General features: G+C 45.7%; 4 protein-coding genes across 4 annotated transcripts; 2 read left to right on the top strand and 2 right to left on the bottom strand.

The window, feature by feature from the left end:
• The first annotated feature begins 1018 nt into the window (after positions 1 to 1018).
• On the top strand, positions 1019 to 4184 carry LOC6494674 (homeobox protein unplugged). The gene is made up of 3 exons (XM_001959849.4): positions 1019 to 2002; positions 3422 to 3672; positions 3730 to 4184. The coding sequence occupies exons 1-3, from the start codon at positions 1189 to 1191 to the stop codon at positions 4087 to 4089; spliced, it is 1425 nt and encodes a 474-aa protein (XP_001959885.1). The 5' UTR covers positions 1019 to 1188; the 3' UTR covers positions 4090 to 4184.
• A 4545-nt stretch (positions 4185 to 8729) lies between these two features.
• LOC6495935 (N-acetylglucosamine-1-phosphotransferase subunits alpha/beta) lies at positions 8730 to 11395 on the bottom strand. Its single transcript, XM_001959848.4, has 3 exons — positions 11189 to 11395; positions 9721 to 11129; positions 8730 to 9665 (listed from the first exon to the last, which is right to left on the bottom strand). Exons 1-3 carry the CDS (start codon positions 11283 to 11285, stop codon positions 9177 to 9179), a joined length of 1995 nt encoding a protein of 664 aa, XP_001959884.2. The 5' UTR covers positions 11286 to 11395; the 3' UTR covers positions 8730 to 9176.
• A 53-nt stretch (positions 11396 to 11448) lies between these two features.
• LOC6494676 (V-type proton ATPase subunit S1) lies at positions 11449 to 13592 on the top strand. The gene is made up of 5 exons (XM_001959847.4): positions 11449 to 11590; positions 11673 to 11784; positions 11852 to 11954; positions 12010 to 12271; positions 12337 to 13592. Exons 1-5 carry the CDS (start codon positions 11488 to 11490, stop codon positions 13020 to 13022), a joined length of 1266 nt encoding a protein of 421 aa, XP_001959883.2. The 5' UTR covers positions 11449 to 11487; the 3' UTR covers positions 13023 to 13592.
• A 3854-nt stretch (positions 13593 to 17446) lies between these two features.
• Positions 17447 to 18363, bottom strand: LOC6495934 (phenoloxidase-activating factor 2). Its single transcript, XM_001959846.4, has one exon. It carries the CDS (start codon positions 18128 to 18130, stop codon positions 17498 to 17500), a length of 633 nt encoding a protein of 210 aa, XP_001959882.2. The 5' UTR covers positions 18131 to 18363; the 3' UTR covers positions 17447 to 17497.
• Between the last annotated feature and the right edge of the window lie 274 nt (positions 18364 to 18637).

Genomic DNA, 18637 nt, shown 5'->3' with positions numbered 1-18637 from the left:
GTATTCCTAGTACTGCGGAAGTTGGGTGTCAGATGTACTGACAGCGGATGTGATTTAAGCCTAAATGAATACTTTTATGGGGAAAGTTAAGACTTAATAGGTACTAGGTTCTTCTAGCCGTACTTACACATTTAAACCACTTGTACTTAAAATTCATAACTGAAAATAAAAACCTTAATTATGAAAAGATTTCTTTATTTTGTTGAAACATTAAACTGTTGATTGGTGGTTCAGGATACTAGGGATAAAAGGTTAAGGTTTCATTACTATTCTAGAACTATCCTAGAACTAGAAAAGATAAACATAAATCCTTTCTAGGATAATATTATGATGAAGTTATACCGCAAAAAACTTGGAAAGTAAATATGAAAAAATATATTTATAGTATTCTTTTCAATAATCTAATGGGTTTCAATGTAAGAGGTATTTCTTCAGTGCGATTCCCAGTGAATGAGGCCTCAATCCCAAGTTTAAATGGGAGGCTACCACTTAGAGATGTATTAACTAAGTTGCAGGCACTAAATGGGAAACACTCGAGTGTCTGCTAATGATGCCCGACAGTCACACCCACTGGCAACTGATGTTTGAATTTAAATTGGTCACTAATATGCCTCGCGAGAACCCCATCTATTTGCCCTGGAGCCATTTTGATCCCCCACAGACCCCCTTATCGTTGAGAGGAAGCTAACGATGACGGCGCATTAATGGCAGGGCGTTCTGTTTTCTGCAGTCCGGCGATGTCTGATTACCGAGCGATTCGAGCAGAACGCAATTACGGAAAGCGGGAAAGTGGTGTTGTGGAGTCTAGTGGTGGGGCAGCTCCACTGGCGGCAGGAAACTGGTTCGCTGTCTATGCCACCCGGCAATTAGCCGACCAACCAATGGCGTTGCTCCGACGGAAAGAGACACCGTATGCTTGGCATGCGCCATATTGAAAAGAAGGCGGAGCCAGTGGCTATGTAGCTGTGGGTCTGTGACTCTTTGGTGGTGGCTCATCAGCCTTGGGTGCTGCCTGGGACGCGTACGTGATGTCTGCTGCAGTTCGACAGTTGCTCGCGGATCTCTGAACGGTTCACTGCGTCGTCGTGTCTGAATCGAAAGTTGGAGACAATAAAAAAGATACCAAGAGGAACAAACTCAAAAGTGTGTTTTGTGGCTATTGTTTGGAGTGTACTTGGAGCGGGCAAAATGGAACGACCTTCCCTGCTGCAAACCGGAGAGCAAGGAGGTTTTGATTCCACAGTCACCAAGCTAGTCAGCAAGCCCTTTCCCAAACCCTTCTCCATCGAAAGCCTGATTGCCAACCAAACACCTGCCAACACCTCACCGCCGTCGCCTCCGGAGCAGGATCATGAAGCGGAACAGGATCAGGAGCTCAGTGCCCGCGCCATGGTGGCCAGCTCGGCTCTAGGACTTACCCAGTTCCCTCTGTACAATCCCTGGCTGCATGGCTACTTCGCCCAGAACCACGAAAGATTGACGCATTTAATCGCCAGCGGCGGCAGTGGTGGCTGTTACCTGCCCTCCAACCCAGTCAGCCATCCTGGAGCCCCGCAGCCGCCACAGCCACAACAGCACCCGCCACCACCACCACCACATGCCTTGGAGAAGCAGCCGCCACCGCTGCCCCATCCGTTGGATACTCGATTCCTGCCCTTTAATCCATCCGCTCCGGCGGATCTGAGCTACCGACGTTTGGCCGAGCTCATGAACCAGGATTACGCCCATAGCCTGAGTGTCCATGCCCGATTGCAGCATATGGCTGCCGCCGGAAGGCTACATGAGGATCAATCAAATCCCAACTTTGCCCAGCTCCAGGAACCGTCGCATAGTCAGGCCCAATCCTCGCCAGCAAAGTCCGGTAGTCGGAGTCCCGTAGAGCCAACACTGGACGTTGGGGTAGACGAGGATTTTGAGTGCAGCGGGGATTCCTGTAGTGACATTAGCTTGACCATGTCCCCGAGAAACTACAACGGGGAGTTGGAAAAGAGCCGCAATGGAGGTGAGGTTACATTTTTATTTTTTATAATTCTTTGATTAATTTTTTGTAGATTTAGATATGAGAAGATATAGAAAGGTATAAAAGGGTTAACTAAAATGTATTAGATTGGTAAACTTTTGAACATTATCCTTACATTTAAGAAGGCAAAAACTTGACTGTCTTTCTGTTAAAACTTCTTCAATAGCGTGACACTTTTTACTCTGAGGCTCAGATATTATGCCTTAACCCCTCTCTAGCTTCTGTCCATTCAGGACTCACTTAAAGTGTTATTGTCACGGTAATTAAAATTGAGCCTGCCACGTCATAATCAAAATTAGCATAGAATGCATTAAGACCCAATGTTTGATGTCAATCAAAGCTGTGAAAACTTTTCACAACTCCGGACTTTTGACTCCCGGACGAGTCCGGACGGGCAAACTCGACCACAATGGCATCACCGAGAGTGGAGTGCTGACGTTTTGACAAACGTTATGATTTAGCCTGGTCATTGGAATGGAATGGAAATGTACTACTCTCTTTGTCATCATAATCATCCGTGGCCCCCTGCTGCTCCGTAAAGTGTCTGGAATCAGAGCTAACCGTGGCATAATCAATTTGCGAGGAGGGCTGTAAAAAGCGCAACAAATTTTCCCCACTAATATATTCATAACTTCATGTTGTGGGTGGGTGGAATCGGGTTGGAGTGGCGTGGAGAGTGGGTGGTGGGATGCTGGCGGGGATGCTGAAATAAGTCAGTGACAGCGGTCGCTTTTGAAGCGTGTAAGTGTTAAGAAACCGCTTAACCAAATACTCAAAATTAACAGACCTCGGAGAGGGGTTAACTTTTCAATTTGTATTTTTCGGATGACACCCTCAGTGGCACTCATCTGTCCTCGTCCAAATGGGGCATTTAACATTCACGCTCAACTTGTGTCCACCCAAAACAAGCAGATCAAGTTTCGAGCATTCTTGAAGACTCTTCTCCAGACTCTGCCTTCAGACACATGTATCCAGTTATAAATAAATATGTTTGCCACAAGTTATGACACAGGCCATTTGCGCCAGAAGTCCAAACTCGTTAGGGCCCCATTAATGGGCATCTTGGAGGAAGCGACTCGAGGGCCCGTAGAGAATCAGTCAGGATGTGGGCCGGACAGCGGCAACTTATTGTTCACATTCTGTTTAGTTTTGTCGCCAAAGTGAGTGGATGAAACTACCCATAAGCACTTCGGATTATTAAGAAATATTAAGGATGTTCAGTTAATGGGGGTGAATAGGGTTTTGTCTCATATAAGTAGTGTTTCTTGGAGGAATAGAACAAGGTTTATTTCTTTCATAACACCTCATAGCAATCATAAATCCAAGTATCCTACCGAACATATTTTAATTGTTTATTATTCATAAAACTTTAACAATCTTTAACTATTTTTTGTCCTTTAGCCTACACAAATTCAGACAGCGAGGACTGCAGTGATGATGAAGGAGCTCATTCTCGCCACGAAGCCTCCGGGATGGGTGGCAAGGACTCGCAGGGTAATGGCAGCGGATCCAGCTCCAAATCCCGCCGCCGGCGAACCGCTTTTACCTCGGAGCAGTTGCTGGAACTGGAGCGCGAGTTCCATGCCAAGAAGTATCTTAGTCTCACAGAGCGCAGTCAAATAGCCACAAGTCTGAAATTAAGTGAAGTTCAGGTGAGTTGTTAAGCTATAATGTGAAATAATAATAACTATTCCCTATTTATCTTTTAGGTAAAAATATGGTTCCAAAATCGTCGCGCCAAGTGGAAACGCGTCAAGGCCGGACTCACATCACACGGCTTGGGTAGAAATGGAAGTACCAGTGGCACCAAGATCGTAGTGCCCATTCCAGTCCATGTGAATCGGTTCGCCGTACGATCCCAGCACCAGCAGATGGAGAAGATGTGCCTCAGTGGTCCAAAACCGGATCTGCGCAAGAAGCTATCGACGGAGGCGATCGGCGGATTCGAGAAGTTCAGTGGTTCCGTCGCAGCTGCACCACCCATACCCGGAGGTGTGGGTCTGGGTGTCAGCTTGGGTGTGGGAGTGGGCGTGCCAGCACCCCTCGCTCTGGCCAGGAGCATCTACTGACGGAGTTGTGTTTGAAGATTGTGGGAGTGTATATATTCAAAAAAGCAGTTCAGCTGCAATCGAAGTTTTTCTTTTTGTAAATAAATGAACAAAAATGCAATGGAATTTGTAGTTTATTTTTAACGAGTTTTTATAGTTTTCCCAACACAAAGATTGGAAGAACCGAAATGTTCATGCCCCGAATCTTATTTAACTTTTGCTAAACCACATGAAAGGAAATAAATCCTGCCGGTCCACAATCCCGCCCATCCAGAAGCCTAAAGGTACTTAAGGGACCCAGAGCACAAATCTTGCCTCAATGTCAATTGGGACAATTAAACTGCCAATTTGTGCGATTTAGCACGGCCGAAAGTGGCCGTCTGGAGTGTCGAAAATCGAGAGTTTACCGCTTCGATTTCACTGTGACTAATTTTTGTAATTTAACGCACCAAATTGCCTCGAAATGAGGTCCTTACCGATCCTGCCAGTGAGAGAAAGAGAGGTAGAGCCCGACCCTGATGGCAAACAATCACTCCAGGTGTCTCACGTGTCACGCCTCTTGGGCTAGTCAGCAGGATCCTGGGATCCTGAATCCCGGGGACACTCTTCCCCTATGACATATTAGCATCAGAATCGCTCCCACCCTTTGTGTGAGTTTTTAATTGCATTAGCAACTTATTGGCTACTGCCTCCGTTTGCCTCGACAATTGACTTTTGTTTGCCGAGCAACTCCTAATTGTTCCTGGCTAAAAGAATCCGATCCGAAAGGGAGGAATCCACCCCAGGGAAAGGAACTGGCCGCGGTGCGATGTCACCCTTGTGTATCGTTCACGGCTTTATGTTTGGGACACGCCTCCAAGCATGGGTTTTTATTATTGTAACACTTTGCAGGCAATTTGCTGCCGGCTGCGGGATTGCTCTTTTCAGAATCGGAAGCTGGCAAGTTGGTGGATAGAAGGGAGCTCACTTTGCGGCAAACTGAACAAAGTGAGGCAGGATGGTTCGGCCTGGTTAGTCCAAGGAATGAGCTGCAATGAAAAAGGTATCAGACCAAATAGCTATTGGATTTTAAACAAAAACGAGATCTTAGATCCCAGATGGTTCAAATAAGCCTAAAAAATTGATGCAGAACTGGGCTATCTTTCGAAGGTTTCCAGAAAAACTTACATTCTTTCCATGTATTATTCCTTAAATGTCCTTAAACCCCAAATCTTTGAATCCTTAAACCTTAAAATATTGAATTGTAGAGGTCTCTCATTTCGTAGTAGCCTACCCCACAGCATCAGTTCACTTCTAGATCTGTGTATTTTTTATTGGATGACTTTTTTGTAAATTATATTGCCATTAATTACGTGCGGATTTGTGTCGGACGGAGTAGTTAAGCAACCATAATGTGGCACGTTAGAAATCACTTTAAAATCATTAAAAAATGAAAGGAAGCCAGTTACCATTGGCGAAATCATGGGAGAGGGTTGGGAGATTCAAATCCGGATCCTGTTAGCAGCCGAAGGGGGTCATAGTTGAATGCAGGGACACTACCCGGAGTAGCATCCATAAATCAAGCCAGAAATGCGCGCTGTCATAATTTGTCATAAGGCTGGGACACGCCCACTGGGAGAATGGTTCGTTCACAGGCGGAAAAAGGGGAAAACACATGTGCCGGAGAGTACTCCGGGTTTCCCTTATTTCTATTTTGCGGCAAGTTTGTTGCCACGGCTAAAAGTGGGCCTTCAAAGGCACCGAGGACGACTCATTACAGTGCACTTGTCAATGGCCAATGACAGCGCTGAATATATCTTCATGAATTAACTGCCCATGAATCGACTGCCCCTCATGGACAATCAGCGGCAATCAGCGATGTAAACGGCTTGTTAGCCGAGGGGGCGACCCGGGGCCGGGACTCCCGGGGGAAGAGACACATTGCCATGCGATCTGTCAGTCAGATCCCCTCCCTCCCAACCAGATAGAGGGACGATCGGGCACCCAAAGCTGCTCCGTCCGCCTGGCTCCACCGGTTGAAATTCCTCTGAAAAGAAAAAAACTCAAAACCAAAATGCACTCACGCACCTGAATCCCTAATAAGCCAAAGCGGCCTACGATGACGATCCGTCAGCGTGGACAGGCGGCAGCTACCGGCGGCAATGCATTTGGATACGGACATTTGTGAAGGGGGCACTCCAACGGGGTAGCAGGTGGGCATATCCCTGACAGGGAGCTGCAAGGGAAGAGATTTGAAATGTTTAGTAGCTATTCTTAAGCTTTAATTAAGGATAGAGATTTGAACAGGATGTATCAGGAGATCCTTTGACATTTAAAATATATAAAAGACCTTAACAACACCTTGACTGTTCCTGAGGTATCTCTTGATTCGATCCATCGACTCCCTCAGTTTACCTTTTCATTTTGTTCGAGTGAATTAATTAATTACAATTTTATGATTTTATTAATTTCCCAAAACCGAAAAAATAAGGCATGCAAGTGGCAGCCCGTTCTGGCTGTCGCCCCCATGCCCCGTCATCCGACCCTTCTGGTCCCAGAGCTTCCTCTCCATTCACCAGTGTCACCGTCGCCGTCGCCGTCGCTGTCCGGCGATGTCCACTGACCATCGTCCGTCCGTATTCCAATTCCCATGGCTTATGGGCACGTACCGGTGAGAGCTCGTAATAATAATGAATGTAAATTGCCGCAATGAACGATTTAATGTCTTAATTCTTTATTTATACTGCATTTTCAAATATGTCGCTACAGCCACGCCCCCTGTACACCCAACTCCCTCTGCCTCCCACCAGCACTAATATTTTGGGGGCGGTTGGAACTCAAACGAATGGAAAATGATTATTACTCTATGCATCGAAATGAACAAAAGTGCCGACCACATGAATAATGCAATAAAGATGAAATAGAATAATGCGTTTGGAAAATATTATGAAAATGCATTTTTGAATTGATCAATTTTCAAAGACTTTTCGCGGCTGTGTGACTCTTGACTTGGCCACTTTCTGGTCACGAAGGAAGCCATTTGTCAAAATGTGTCCAACGGTTTCGTGCCAGCTAATTAAATAGAAATATATTACAAATATCCCCGCCACCCTCTTGGTCATATGCTAAACGATTCGGGGAAGAATATTAGAAGCGGGTGTCCAAGTGTCTGGGATTTGTCAGAAAGCGTCGGCACCTCAGAAGGTTCTATCGTGGGTTGTGATTTCTAGGGAAGTGGGTGGAGGACTTCAGGATGGCATAAATTGAATCCATGGGGCTTTGAGGAAGGAAGAAGTCGTGAGGAGGATCAGGTTCTTTGTAGAATTATTAAGAAATAAAGTACCAGAAAAAGATTCTTTTTAAAGAAGTGTTTCTAGTAAAGTAAGGAAGTGATATATAAAGTCCTCTTAAACCCAGGATATTGTTATTTCCTCTGTCGATTTTTTACTGAGCCCACACACATAGTAGTGTATATCCTGTCCTACTTTTGCATAATTTGGCAATACACTGGGCCATTAATCAAGGGTCCTGATCACATCCGCTCTGCGCCATGAAAACCACAACGATCTGATATCCCTGATCCCAAAGTGAATAGGAAACCCCATAAACCATAATAAACCAAATTGTGGCGTGTGCACGTATTCTCAGTCCAGAATTCAGGATTCTGGGTGGCCCGACTAGAGATCGTTTAGAATGAGTTACGAGGCCAGCAGGCCAGAATTTCACTGGGCCTACGTGTCCTCTACAGGGACACGTCGTTTACCGGCCACTGTCAGGATACACGTGCAGGTAATTGATAAAAACCAGAAATAAGATCAGATAAAATCTGAGCTGCTGGTTTTTTGGGTAATTGATATTCTCGTCCATCGACAGTCACATTGTTTGACGGGGGAACGGAATGGACTCCCGCAGAGTCACTGCGATACATATAGCAATCTGACCCGTAAAAAACGGCGGACGCAATTTATGCCACAGCATCCGGATAGGTTACACCCACTCGCCACTTACCCCGCATCGGAGTTCTTTCATGAGTTGGCAAAATAAAACCGCAAATCGAATGAGAGAAGAATAATAAAAAAAGCAGCAAAAACGAAGATGTTTTCCGTAAAAAGAGCAAATCATCATATGGACGCGACGCTGGGGAGCTATCCCTCTGGCCACGCCTCCAAAAAGGAAGACAGAGACCCGTGTCAGTCTGTCTGGACTCGCTCCAGTTCCGCCCCGCCCACCGACTTCCGGCCTGCAAAGTGCAGAGTCTGGGTTTTTTGTGGCCATAATTCCAGCGCCTGCCACCCGCCTAATGTGCCAAAAACCGGAGGAGTGGGTGTGTGGGTGGCTCCTGTCCATAATTACAAACCACCCACAGTGCCCAAGAGCGGGCGCTGGCCCTTGGCCGTAAGCGTAAAAAACCATGGAAAATGTGATGACGTAGTTAGAGTGTTTTTGGCCACCGAGTGAATTGTTTGGCACCGCCCCCAGCTCAGCAGGCGGTCAAATTTTGTGGTAATCATCGACGCACCATGGCATCCTCATCCGGATCCGTGGCTAAGTGCTGCCAGCAAACTGTAGTTTTGGGCAGCAGCCAACCAATAAACATAAAAAACTAATTTAATAAACAGTCTTATGTGCGAATGTTTCGCAGTTTGACGGAAGAGGAAATAAATAGAAACTGTTTAGTTTACTTGAGGTAAAGAACACTGTTTTTATTTCAGCATAAGGGGTTTAATCTACGGATAGAATAAACTAAGTTTTAAGAGAGATTTCAAGGCTTTCGCACTAGCTTTTTGAAATTAGCGGAATCAAAAAGAGATTCTAAATTAAGGTATGTTTTTAAATCAGTTCGATTATGACTCATTGCAGTAAGGAATATCTATGAAGTCCACTGGAATTTCCACCTAAAAAATGCACCCTTTAAGATACTATACGATTTTCTAACGAACACAAAACTTCACTACACATTTATGCCCCAAGAGTAGCCTCTAACATGCACTTAATAAACTAGAAAATAGCCCTTTTTGGGGCCTACAACTAGATTTGACTATTCTTGTTTGCTGAAATGGCCAGTACATATATAAAAAGGTTCTCACAACTTATCACAACATTCCAGAAGAGATAATTATCCTACGGCCCTAGAGGCGCTGCACACAACGCCTCACAAACTTGGCCTTGTGCTGGCACATAAACCTAAAAAGCCCTACAACCAACAGAAGGCTCACACCATAGCCCACAATCAGGACCGCCCGTTTTCTTCGTCTCCACCTCTGGTAGTCCCGCCAAGATGCATAACGATTGCGGAACTGGAGCGGCAGTTCAAACTTGCTGCGACGCGGAAAGAAGGATAAATAAAAGTCCTCCAGCAGGTGCCGGACGAGCTCATTGTCTTCAATTCGGTTTGCATCCAGGTTGTCGTTTATGCAGTTGAATTTACGAGGATTTCGGCGCAAACGGTCCAGGGACTCTACCACTTCTGTCAGATTGGATGTGAGCATCATAAAGTTACTGTGGGAAGTGCGCTTTGGGTTGACATGAAAGCGATACTTGGGACGCACTCCAAAGTTGGCGGCTAAAGCTTCAGCTAGCAAGCCGCAGCGGACTACCAGATCCCTGGTAATAGTTGGCTGAAATCAATACTTCCAATAAATTCTAATTTATAATGGCATCTTAGTATATTACCAAATTGGAATCCTCGTATCTCTCATAAACTAGAGTGGAGTGCTCAACAGTCTCTATTTTTAGGTCCAATCCCAGACTCCTGGTACAATTTTGAATTACTTCCTCGAAGTAACGCATGGCTGACCAGTCCAAAGGCGGCGGATAGATACGCGTGAGAAAGGTGCGCACCTCCCGATCCGACCAGGTTCCGGAGCCATCCGTGTCAAACTCATCAAAGATTTCCTCCACACCCAGAACCTGAGTTTCGCTCATGAGGAAAGAGTAATAGGCAAATGCATACTGCAGATCTGTGGAGGCCCGGAAGCGCTGAAAGGCCGTCTGCAGAACCTGCTTACTGAAACGCTGCTGCATGTCTTCCACAATATCCTTATCGATCAGGAATCCCACGTGAGCTAGAACATGACGTGCCTTAAAGCCGTAGGCTCGATTTAGCAGCATATTTGTGGCAATTAGTGAGTGGGAGTAGATGTCTGTAGATGATTTAAAGTCCTCCTTATGCAGCACATTCCTAATGGTCGTAGGCGGACCTATGCTGGTCACCTCAAGATCGGGATTCAAGGACATAAGCTTGTCTTTATTGAAACGCTCCACAATACGACGAAGCTCTGAGAGCGTAGACACATTACGGTGGCGCATAACGTCTTTAAAATTAGCAGAGCTTTTCCTGAACAGTTTTTGCAGGCCCATGTGTGGAAACCGGTGAACCGCTCCACTGGGCTGAGTATCTTGTACCTCATGACTGGGTGGGATGACATGAACGGCATCTGCGAGCCCAGTTTCGCTGCAATCGCCTCCATCATACTGACAAGCATCGATATTGCAGTGGCGATCACAGGCTCCATCGCCTATGTAAGTCCACGGGCAGTCCATGGCGCAATCGGGCACCATCCAAGCTTGGTAGACGCGCACACCCTCCGCTTCTGTGTACAAATCTTCGGGGTACAACGGAGCTCCCAAAAATATATCGTCGTTGAGGTACAAAAACCTTTTCGACAGCTTTGGTATACGATGCAAGAACGTCTCGATGGCCGAGCTGGAAAATGTTGGAAGCTGAGAGGGATCAGGTGCTAGCACTTCATGTGGAACCACCGTAACTTTCTCGTAGCTCAGATCCAGCCAATTTGGGATCTGGCCATTCGTGACTATATAGACATGCCGGATCCAATTGGCATGCTTCTCCAGGGAGCGCAAGGAATACCTCAACTCGTTTTTGTCATCAAATCGCGAGGGGTCGTAGCTGGGATCGAAGCGCAGGATAGCCTCTATGAAGTTGGGATCCGAGCCATTTACCCAAGTGTAAACTGCATCGATGGGGCTGCAGGAGCTGCGAGACTCGCCGGTTTTAGAATCTTCAGACGAGGATGTCCAACTACCAATTAGCCAAATCATCAGGCACAATCCTCCGAGCACTGGCATGAGATAATAAGGATAATCATAATTTGCACATTATGTTCGTGTACTATCTTACCCAAGACTACTTGCAGCTTTCGCCGTGACTGCATCTTCAGCTGCTCGAATGCCCGCCGCATCTTACGCGGCCAGCGGCGGCGCAGACGCATCTTCATATAGGAAAATCACTCATATTCATTGATAATATGCGGAATGAAAAATCATAACAAAATGTTTGTTGTTGTTTATCTATCAGCTGGCAGGCAACCCTGTTCGTCTATCGATAACAGCTAGAGATGGGCCTTCATTGGCTAAACAGCCATGTTATCGAACCGCTGTGACTGCCGATAACCCCCTGGTCAGCTGGTCGTCCATCACATGACCGTCATAAGGTTTTTTCTCACTGGAACAAGCGACGTCGGGCCATCACAGCGAAAATTTTCACCACCATTTTTCGTTTGTAGTTTCAGTTCACTTTTCGGTTTGTAATCCTTTGCATTTTGTGTTCCTTTGGTTCTTTACTTAAGACTTTTAGTTTTCCCTTTGTTTTCATCTCCGTAAAGTGCGTCGTTGCAGCGATTCTACCGAAATGTTGTGGAAATCGCTGATTGCCCTGTGCGTCATTGGAGCAGCCTTGGCGGAGCAAACGCCCGTCTTTCTGTGGGGTGCCAACAGGTGGGTTTTTTTTATTGAGCTTTGTCCACCTGTGGAATATGTTTTGGACTAACTCTATTCTACGCAGTGTCGCGAAGCCCTCGCTGAAGACCGTGCCCCAGGCGGAGTTCGCCGAGCAGTTGGCTACGTTGCTGGAAGATCACATGGTCGTGGCCTTCGAGGAAAATGGCGTAAGTGTTGACTTTAATTTTATCTTTTGAAAAAATTACATTCTTCTTATTGCAGTTGAGCAGCAAGGACTTCCTGTGCAGCAACTCCGAGTCGCAGTCGTGCTATGCCCAGTTACAGGGTGTTAGCCCCAAGACCTACTACACCAGCGTGGAGAATCCCACCGAGGCCCTGCGTTCCGTCGCCACCAAGCGGGAGCACAACAGCATCGATGCCAGCGGAAAATTGGTGAGCCCAGCTAAGTGCGCCGCCGGCAAAGCCCTGTTCGTCAGCTTCGAGGATTCGAAGGAGAGTCGCGAGGCCACCCTGGAGTCACATGGTTAGTAAGCCAACAAACTTCCAGGTGATCACCTCACCTCAATCTTCCACTTCCAACTCCCGCAGACGCTGCCATCGCCGCTATCAGCAAGCAGTTTGAGTGCAAGGTTGCTTATCTGTATCTCGCCGCACCTTCCACCGCCCCGACTGTGCAGCGCCGCGCACGCCGTGACACGGCCGCCACTACTGGAGGAACCATGTGGACGTCTACCAACCAGTTTCAGATGTTTTACACTGCCCTTCTTTACAACGGGGAGGACGTCACCATCACCGGCATTACGGTCAACAACGCAAGCGACACTAAGTTCACCGTCACATTATCATCTGCAACCAAGAGCCTCGTCTTTGATGTTGTTAGCAGCGGTGGATACTTTAGTTTGAGCAATTTGAAGTATGGAGATGAAGCGTTCCGCGTTACCGGCATTGTGAACGCCCCTACCACGTTCTCCTACTCCTGCGGTAACCTCACTCTGGAGACTGCTGCCACCAATGGTCGTTACAACTGGCTGAGCTTCAAGTCTCTGCAGCTGCAGGCTCCGTTCGATGGTTCTTACAAGGATAACTTCGCCTTTGGCGACTCGTGGGACTGTGTTGGATTCGTATCGCCTGGAATTCTTATGGGTCTTCTGGTCGTCGCTCTGCTGCTGGTCATCATGTTCATCGGTGTCTGCTGGATGATGGACATTAACACGATGGACCGCTTTGACGATCCCAAGGGCAAGACCATCACGATCAACGCCGCCGCTGAGTAAACAGTCGGTCATCATTAGTTCACGCCCAAGTTTTTTGTTATATTTTCCCTTCAGAAAGTCATTCCTTTATTCTTCCGTCATGTAAACGAACCAATACTTAATACCATTTAACCATATAACACATAACCGGGAAATTAGTTCTTACAATTTCAATCTACAAATTTTCGCCGCCAAAGATCAGATCCACGTTCAGCATCATTTCCTCGTGCTGGCCTTTGTCGCCGAAAATTTCCAAGAGTTTTGCTTGCACCGACTTGGCATCCAGTATTTCATATAGTATATAGCCCCTAAATGTCGTATATTGAGGAATTACACAAACAAAAAAAAGACGCACAGTGTCCAAAATAAGTGTGTGTGTGTGCGAAAGTCCATTGGTGTGTTTGTATGTGTGCCCCATGATTGCCCGTGGACAGTAAATCTAAACTTGCATATATCTAAGTTTTTGTAGTTTGTTGTTTTGCGCAAATATGCGAAACTAATTTATGCCTCTGTATGATAGTTTGTCTTTTGTGCAACTCTCCTGTTCGCAGGCCCAACGAAAATAAAGTTTTTTTCAATTGTGTTACCAAATATGGAAAGTTTTACCAGCAAAAAGTCGGTTGTCAGATGGCCTTTAAATTAATGGAAAGGCAACAGAATGTACATACACATACATATGTATATTGGCCGGATATTCAAATAGTTGTTAGCAACTTTTTGTGCTCTCGTTTTGAAAACAATTTCAATTGCATTCTCTTGGCTTGTTTTGGCGGAAAAAGTCATGGAAACAAATCAAAAGTTTAATGGAAATTTATTGAGTTGCCATCGACGGGGTTTTTGAGGGACGAGTTATCCGGCTTTACGGATTGTAAACTTAATGTCGAAACTTTGTTTAAAGTTCTCGTTAAGAAAACCGACGGGCAGTTTTCATTAAGTTGCTTAGCAGCACCCCCAGCACCAGCACCAGCAGGGACGGTGGCAAAAAGTATTGTTTATGACATTTTAATCTCTTGTTTATCCGCTTGACTTTTCCACTTGCCTGAAAAGTGGAAAGCTGCAGTCGTCTTCGTCTGGTCAAGGCGTGCGTAAAATAAACCCTCCGGCAGACAGCGCTAAAAACTGTGCTACGGCCGGATAGTTGTTGGGTGGCTGTGTGGGTGGGCGCTGGATTGCTGGAGTGAGGGCGCTCGCCGAGCCAAAAGGACACACAGTCGACTGCACTGCGAGTGCCTGGCGGGCGCTTAACGTTTTTGTTGCATTAGAAACAGGTCAGTGCGTCGTGCACACAAATGAGCATATGACCCAGCTGGAGCGAATAGCCCGCCGGAGGATTCCGGGGTGCTGCACACTTGGGGGGCTAAAAACTTGTGCCAAAAGGCGTCCGGGAATCGGAGAATCCGACGGAGCAGGAGGAGGACGGCATAAGAGGTGGAAACAGTAATTATGCATAAGTCAACACGCGGCATTCGTAATGAACTCCACTCAAAAGCGGAACGAGCACTTTGCAGACCCGCAAAGTTCCCAAAGTTTTTGGCAGCCGAAAATGTCGCCAACTTGCCAGCTGCCGAAAGTTTCCGGCTAGCCAAGTCCTGCATCCGTTTATTTGTAAGTATGGTATATGAAAATTTCAAACACTTGTGGGTATGCTATTAGTTCCAATTAATATTTTTAATAGTGGCTGTTAAAGAAAATTGTTTAATTTATCAAAGTTTCAATTGTTCCACTTCTATGCTGATAATTAACTTCAAAGGTTTTTCAATTAATGCCACTATTTTTGTGACCACAAGTATGAAGGATAAATGCAGAATCTTCCTGCTGGGATGGACCCATGGGGTCAAAGTGTCGCTGCCCCTGCTCCAACCCCCGGCTGTAATAAACCCAGCGGTCTACAAATTGCTGCATTAGGCAGGCACAAACAGAAATGGGAATAAGGAAGACCCAGGCAAGGAGTAAAAGCAATGGGTCCTCGCACACATGTCCTGCCGGGAGTAGTGCCACCAACTGCATCCAATGCAGTTTGAAAAGTTGTGCGGCCAGTTCCCTGTCATTAAGCTGAGCCACAGTGCAAATCATTAGGCACAGGATTAGCAGGAGGAGCAGGGATGTGGTAACTGGCATCTGGACAAGCTAAGCCGAACCCAAAGCCAAAAACAATAAAAATCTCTGCCGGTCGTTTTGGCTTGAACCAAGTTAATGATAGTAATTGTGCAACCCGGGGAGTTGTCGTCACCCTTTTGAGATTCCTCCCATCCGCTGAGCTGAGCTGCTTATCTCCGCTAAGTGGATGCGGATTCGCTTTGTAGGTTGTGCGAGGCATGTTTAACTAATAAGTACACCCCCATCCGAGGATACACATCGGGCAGGGAGTCCTCAAAGGGGACGATGAGTAGGGAGCGCTAATGAACTCACTTGTGCGGCTGTTTGGTATAGGATTTCAGGTTCCTTTGGAGAATGGCTTATGCATAAGCTCTAAGCCCTAATTGAAGCTTTAATTTCAAAAAAATTAATTAAATATTTACATGGATAAAATAACAGAGAGATAATCAAGTATTATTAGTCAGCAATGCACGAAATATGATTAAAATTATTTGATTTGAATATTACATGTCTGTCAGAGTTTATGTGTGTACAAGTTTTTTTGATTTATTATTAAATTTCTACGATAAATTATTTCTTCAACAAAAAACTGAAACTGTTATCTTACTTCCCAGTACATATTAATCTGAAATCCCATTAATAAACATTTTATGTCATCCAGGGGTATTTATTGTTTTCGTAAGTAACTTCGACAGTACTTTTTTGTGGCATATAAATGGGGCAATTTTCTTCGAACCACCCGCAAGCCACCCATTAACCTTTAAACCGACAAATCACTCTGAAAATCCATGCCACTTGACCTCAAATTAAGCCCAATCGAGTGTGCCAGGACATTTTTGGGCCTGGTAGAGTGGAGTCGAGTAGAGTAGAGTTCTGCCGATCCGTTCCTAGCCCCAGTGGTCAAAGGATGGGCGGACAGACATTAATTAGTTGTCATTTTTAACAATTGAGCGTGACGAGGGAAATGAAACGGTTGGCAAACAGAACCGAAACGGAAATTCTTCTTTTCCCCCATGCCCCCATGCCCCAACCATGGGCGTTTGCAAATTATGTGTGGGAGGGGGCCCACTGCAAAGATAAGGTCTGAGTTTTTCGGTTTCGGTTTGAGTTTTTGTTTCAGTTCGAGTTAAACCAGAAGCCGGGACAATTGACAAATGATGCTGGCGCCGTGTGACGTGTGACAGATAAGTGCCGAAAAAGGTTTACAACTTTTCTTGAATGCCATTTATTATTGATGTCCGGATGCTGGAGCGGATGCCACTGGCCAAGACCAGCCTGGCCCGGCTCAGACCCGTTGACTGTCCGGAGCAAATTAAAGCTGGACAATTAGCCGAACACTCAGACGTAATGACATGCATAGGGATTAGAGCGCATAAGGCTCGGACGAGATTGCGAGCACTGACCGAACTTAAGAGCTCAAAGCTCAGGCTTAGTGGGTAATCCTGAGCATGTCACAGCCCCACCCACCTGCGAGAGCAGAGCCGGGAATTAATTAGTTAGTAACATCAGGGGGTTTTCGGCGGAGAGGAGGGTGTCCACTTACCACTAACACTAACAGGTGTTTCAGCCTCAGGTTAGGAAATGCGCAGATCTGTTCATGGCATATCGAAGATTAAGCTCCAAGACTAGCTTTCATCTGACTGTGTACCAGGAAGACCCCATAAATAATACACATAAAGTTTCAATGAGCGGGGTTTCAAAATTTAGAGCTTCGTCAATGAGCGGTCGTTTATTGAGGTTCTAGAGGTTCTTATCTCAGTTCCACGAAAAGTGCCAATTGTTCTGTTTAAATGCTGTCATTTTTATTTATGTGATTTTTAAAGTTCTTCCTAATCGAGTTCCATTTAAGGTTGTATCAGAAAAATAATTTAAACTCAAACTTGGAAAATAAATGGTTGACTTTTGGTTAAAAAGACTTGTATTGTCCTCTTTTTGGTCTTGGGATTGGTTTGTTGTCATCTATTCGTCATCTAAACTTTGCGATTCCGCAGATTAAAAAAATACCCAAAAATATAGTAAAAACCAAAGCCGATTTCCATACTGGGTGACATGCTCAAAAATGGACGAATGGGCTGAGGGAAGTTAGTCATTACCAAGTGTAAATAAATCGCGCTGGCAGCGGAATGAAGATATACTTGTAGAGGAATACATATATGGAATAGCTCCCGAGCATCCCGCAAGCAGATCAAGTGCATTTTTATGAAAATGTATTGTGTGGCAAAGTGAAAATGCGTAGAAAGGCGACATGAGTGCGATTTGCATACCAGCTTTCCATTTTCGGAGGGAGTGGGTGGCGATGGAGGTATGGAAATTGGATTTACAAGGAGCCGCAGCCCAGCCGACATTAATACATTTTTCTGTTTATTCGCCAGAAATATAAATAAATTGTGTACATTTTCTTATGATGATTTGAATTGTCCTGGTGTGCAACTCGGGACCAATTTTAATTGCTGATGAATCCAATCCCTGAACATTTCCACATTGGTATAGACCGCCGGTACGTCCTTCTGGCCACACTTCATACCCCAGTTGACGATGCCAACTTGTACGTAGCGGCTCCTGTCCTCTCGCAGCTGGCAGAATAAAGCGGATCCACCGTCTCCCGTACAGGAATCTACGTCCTCTTCCCCTCCGGCGCAAATTAGACTTGGATCCAATTGAAAGTCTGGGCCCAGTTCGGTTTGTCTTAGCTGATCCTCGCATTGGTCCTGATCCACCAAGGACAGCTCTACTACCTTCTGAACATCAGAGAAGGATTCGTCACCGAATTTCTTAACACCCCACCCGGCGACTTTGCATTTGTTCCCCATGTAGTGTCCTTGTTGACTGGGCAGACAGATGGTCTGGATGTGGTCTTTCAGCGGGAAGGGTTGGTTCAAAATTACAATGGCCAAATTGTTCGCTCCAGTAATATGATTGAATTTCTCGTGCTTCTTAATAAGATTAACTCTACGCTCTTCAGGGGCAAATGACTCTTGATCTGATTTCAAATTCCAATCACCAGCTACGATCCTTATATTGTCATGGGTCATATTCTCGAAGATATGGGCTGCGGTGAGGACAGCTCTAGGAGCCACCAGCGAACCCCCGCCAATAAAATTATTTCCAAAATAAACAGCCACAGACCAGGGAAATTCGGCAGGTGCGGATAAGCCGATTTGATTTCTATATCCGCAAGTATGAGTGTTGCAACGTTTCGTTGGGACAATGGATCTAGTCGTAGTGGATTTTTTAGTAGTTTCTTGCGAAGTCTGCAAAAGGGAAGAGACACAGATGACTTCAGTTTTGACGTCTGGGTACTAAATTAAAAACTTACATTTTCTGTTCGGCAGCATACTTCACCCACTTCACATCTAAACGGTTCAGTATATCGGTGGTTTATACCCTCTCCCCTTACTGAACAATCATGGGCAGCAACGCAACTAAAGGGTTTGTAACAGACTTCTGCACCACTCCATCCGAGAAATGAGGTAACGAGAAGAATTCCTAAAGACCACTGCTTCGACATGGTGTGATTCGGAAGAGAATCTTTAAAAGAC

The sequence above is a fragment of the Drosophila ananassae genome, chromosome 3L, assembly GCF_017639315.1.
Source record: "Drosophila ananassae strain 14024-0371.13 chromosome 3L, ASM1763931v2, whole genome shotgun sequence".
Classification (NCBI taxonomy): Eukaryota; Metazoa; Arthropoda; class Insecta; order Diptera; family Drosophilidae; genus Drosophila; species Drosophila ananassae.
This window is presented reverse-complemented; position numbering and strand designations above follow the sequence as displayed.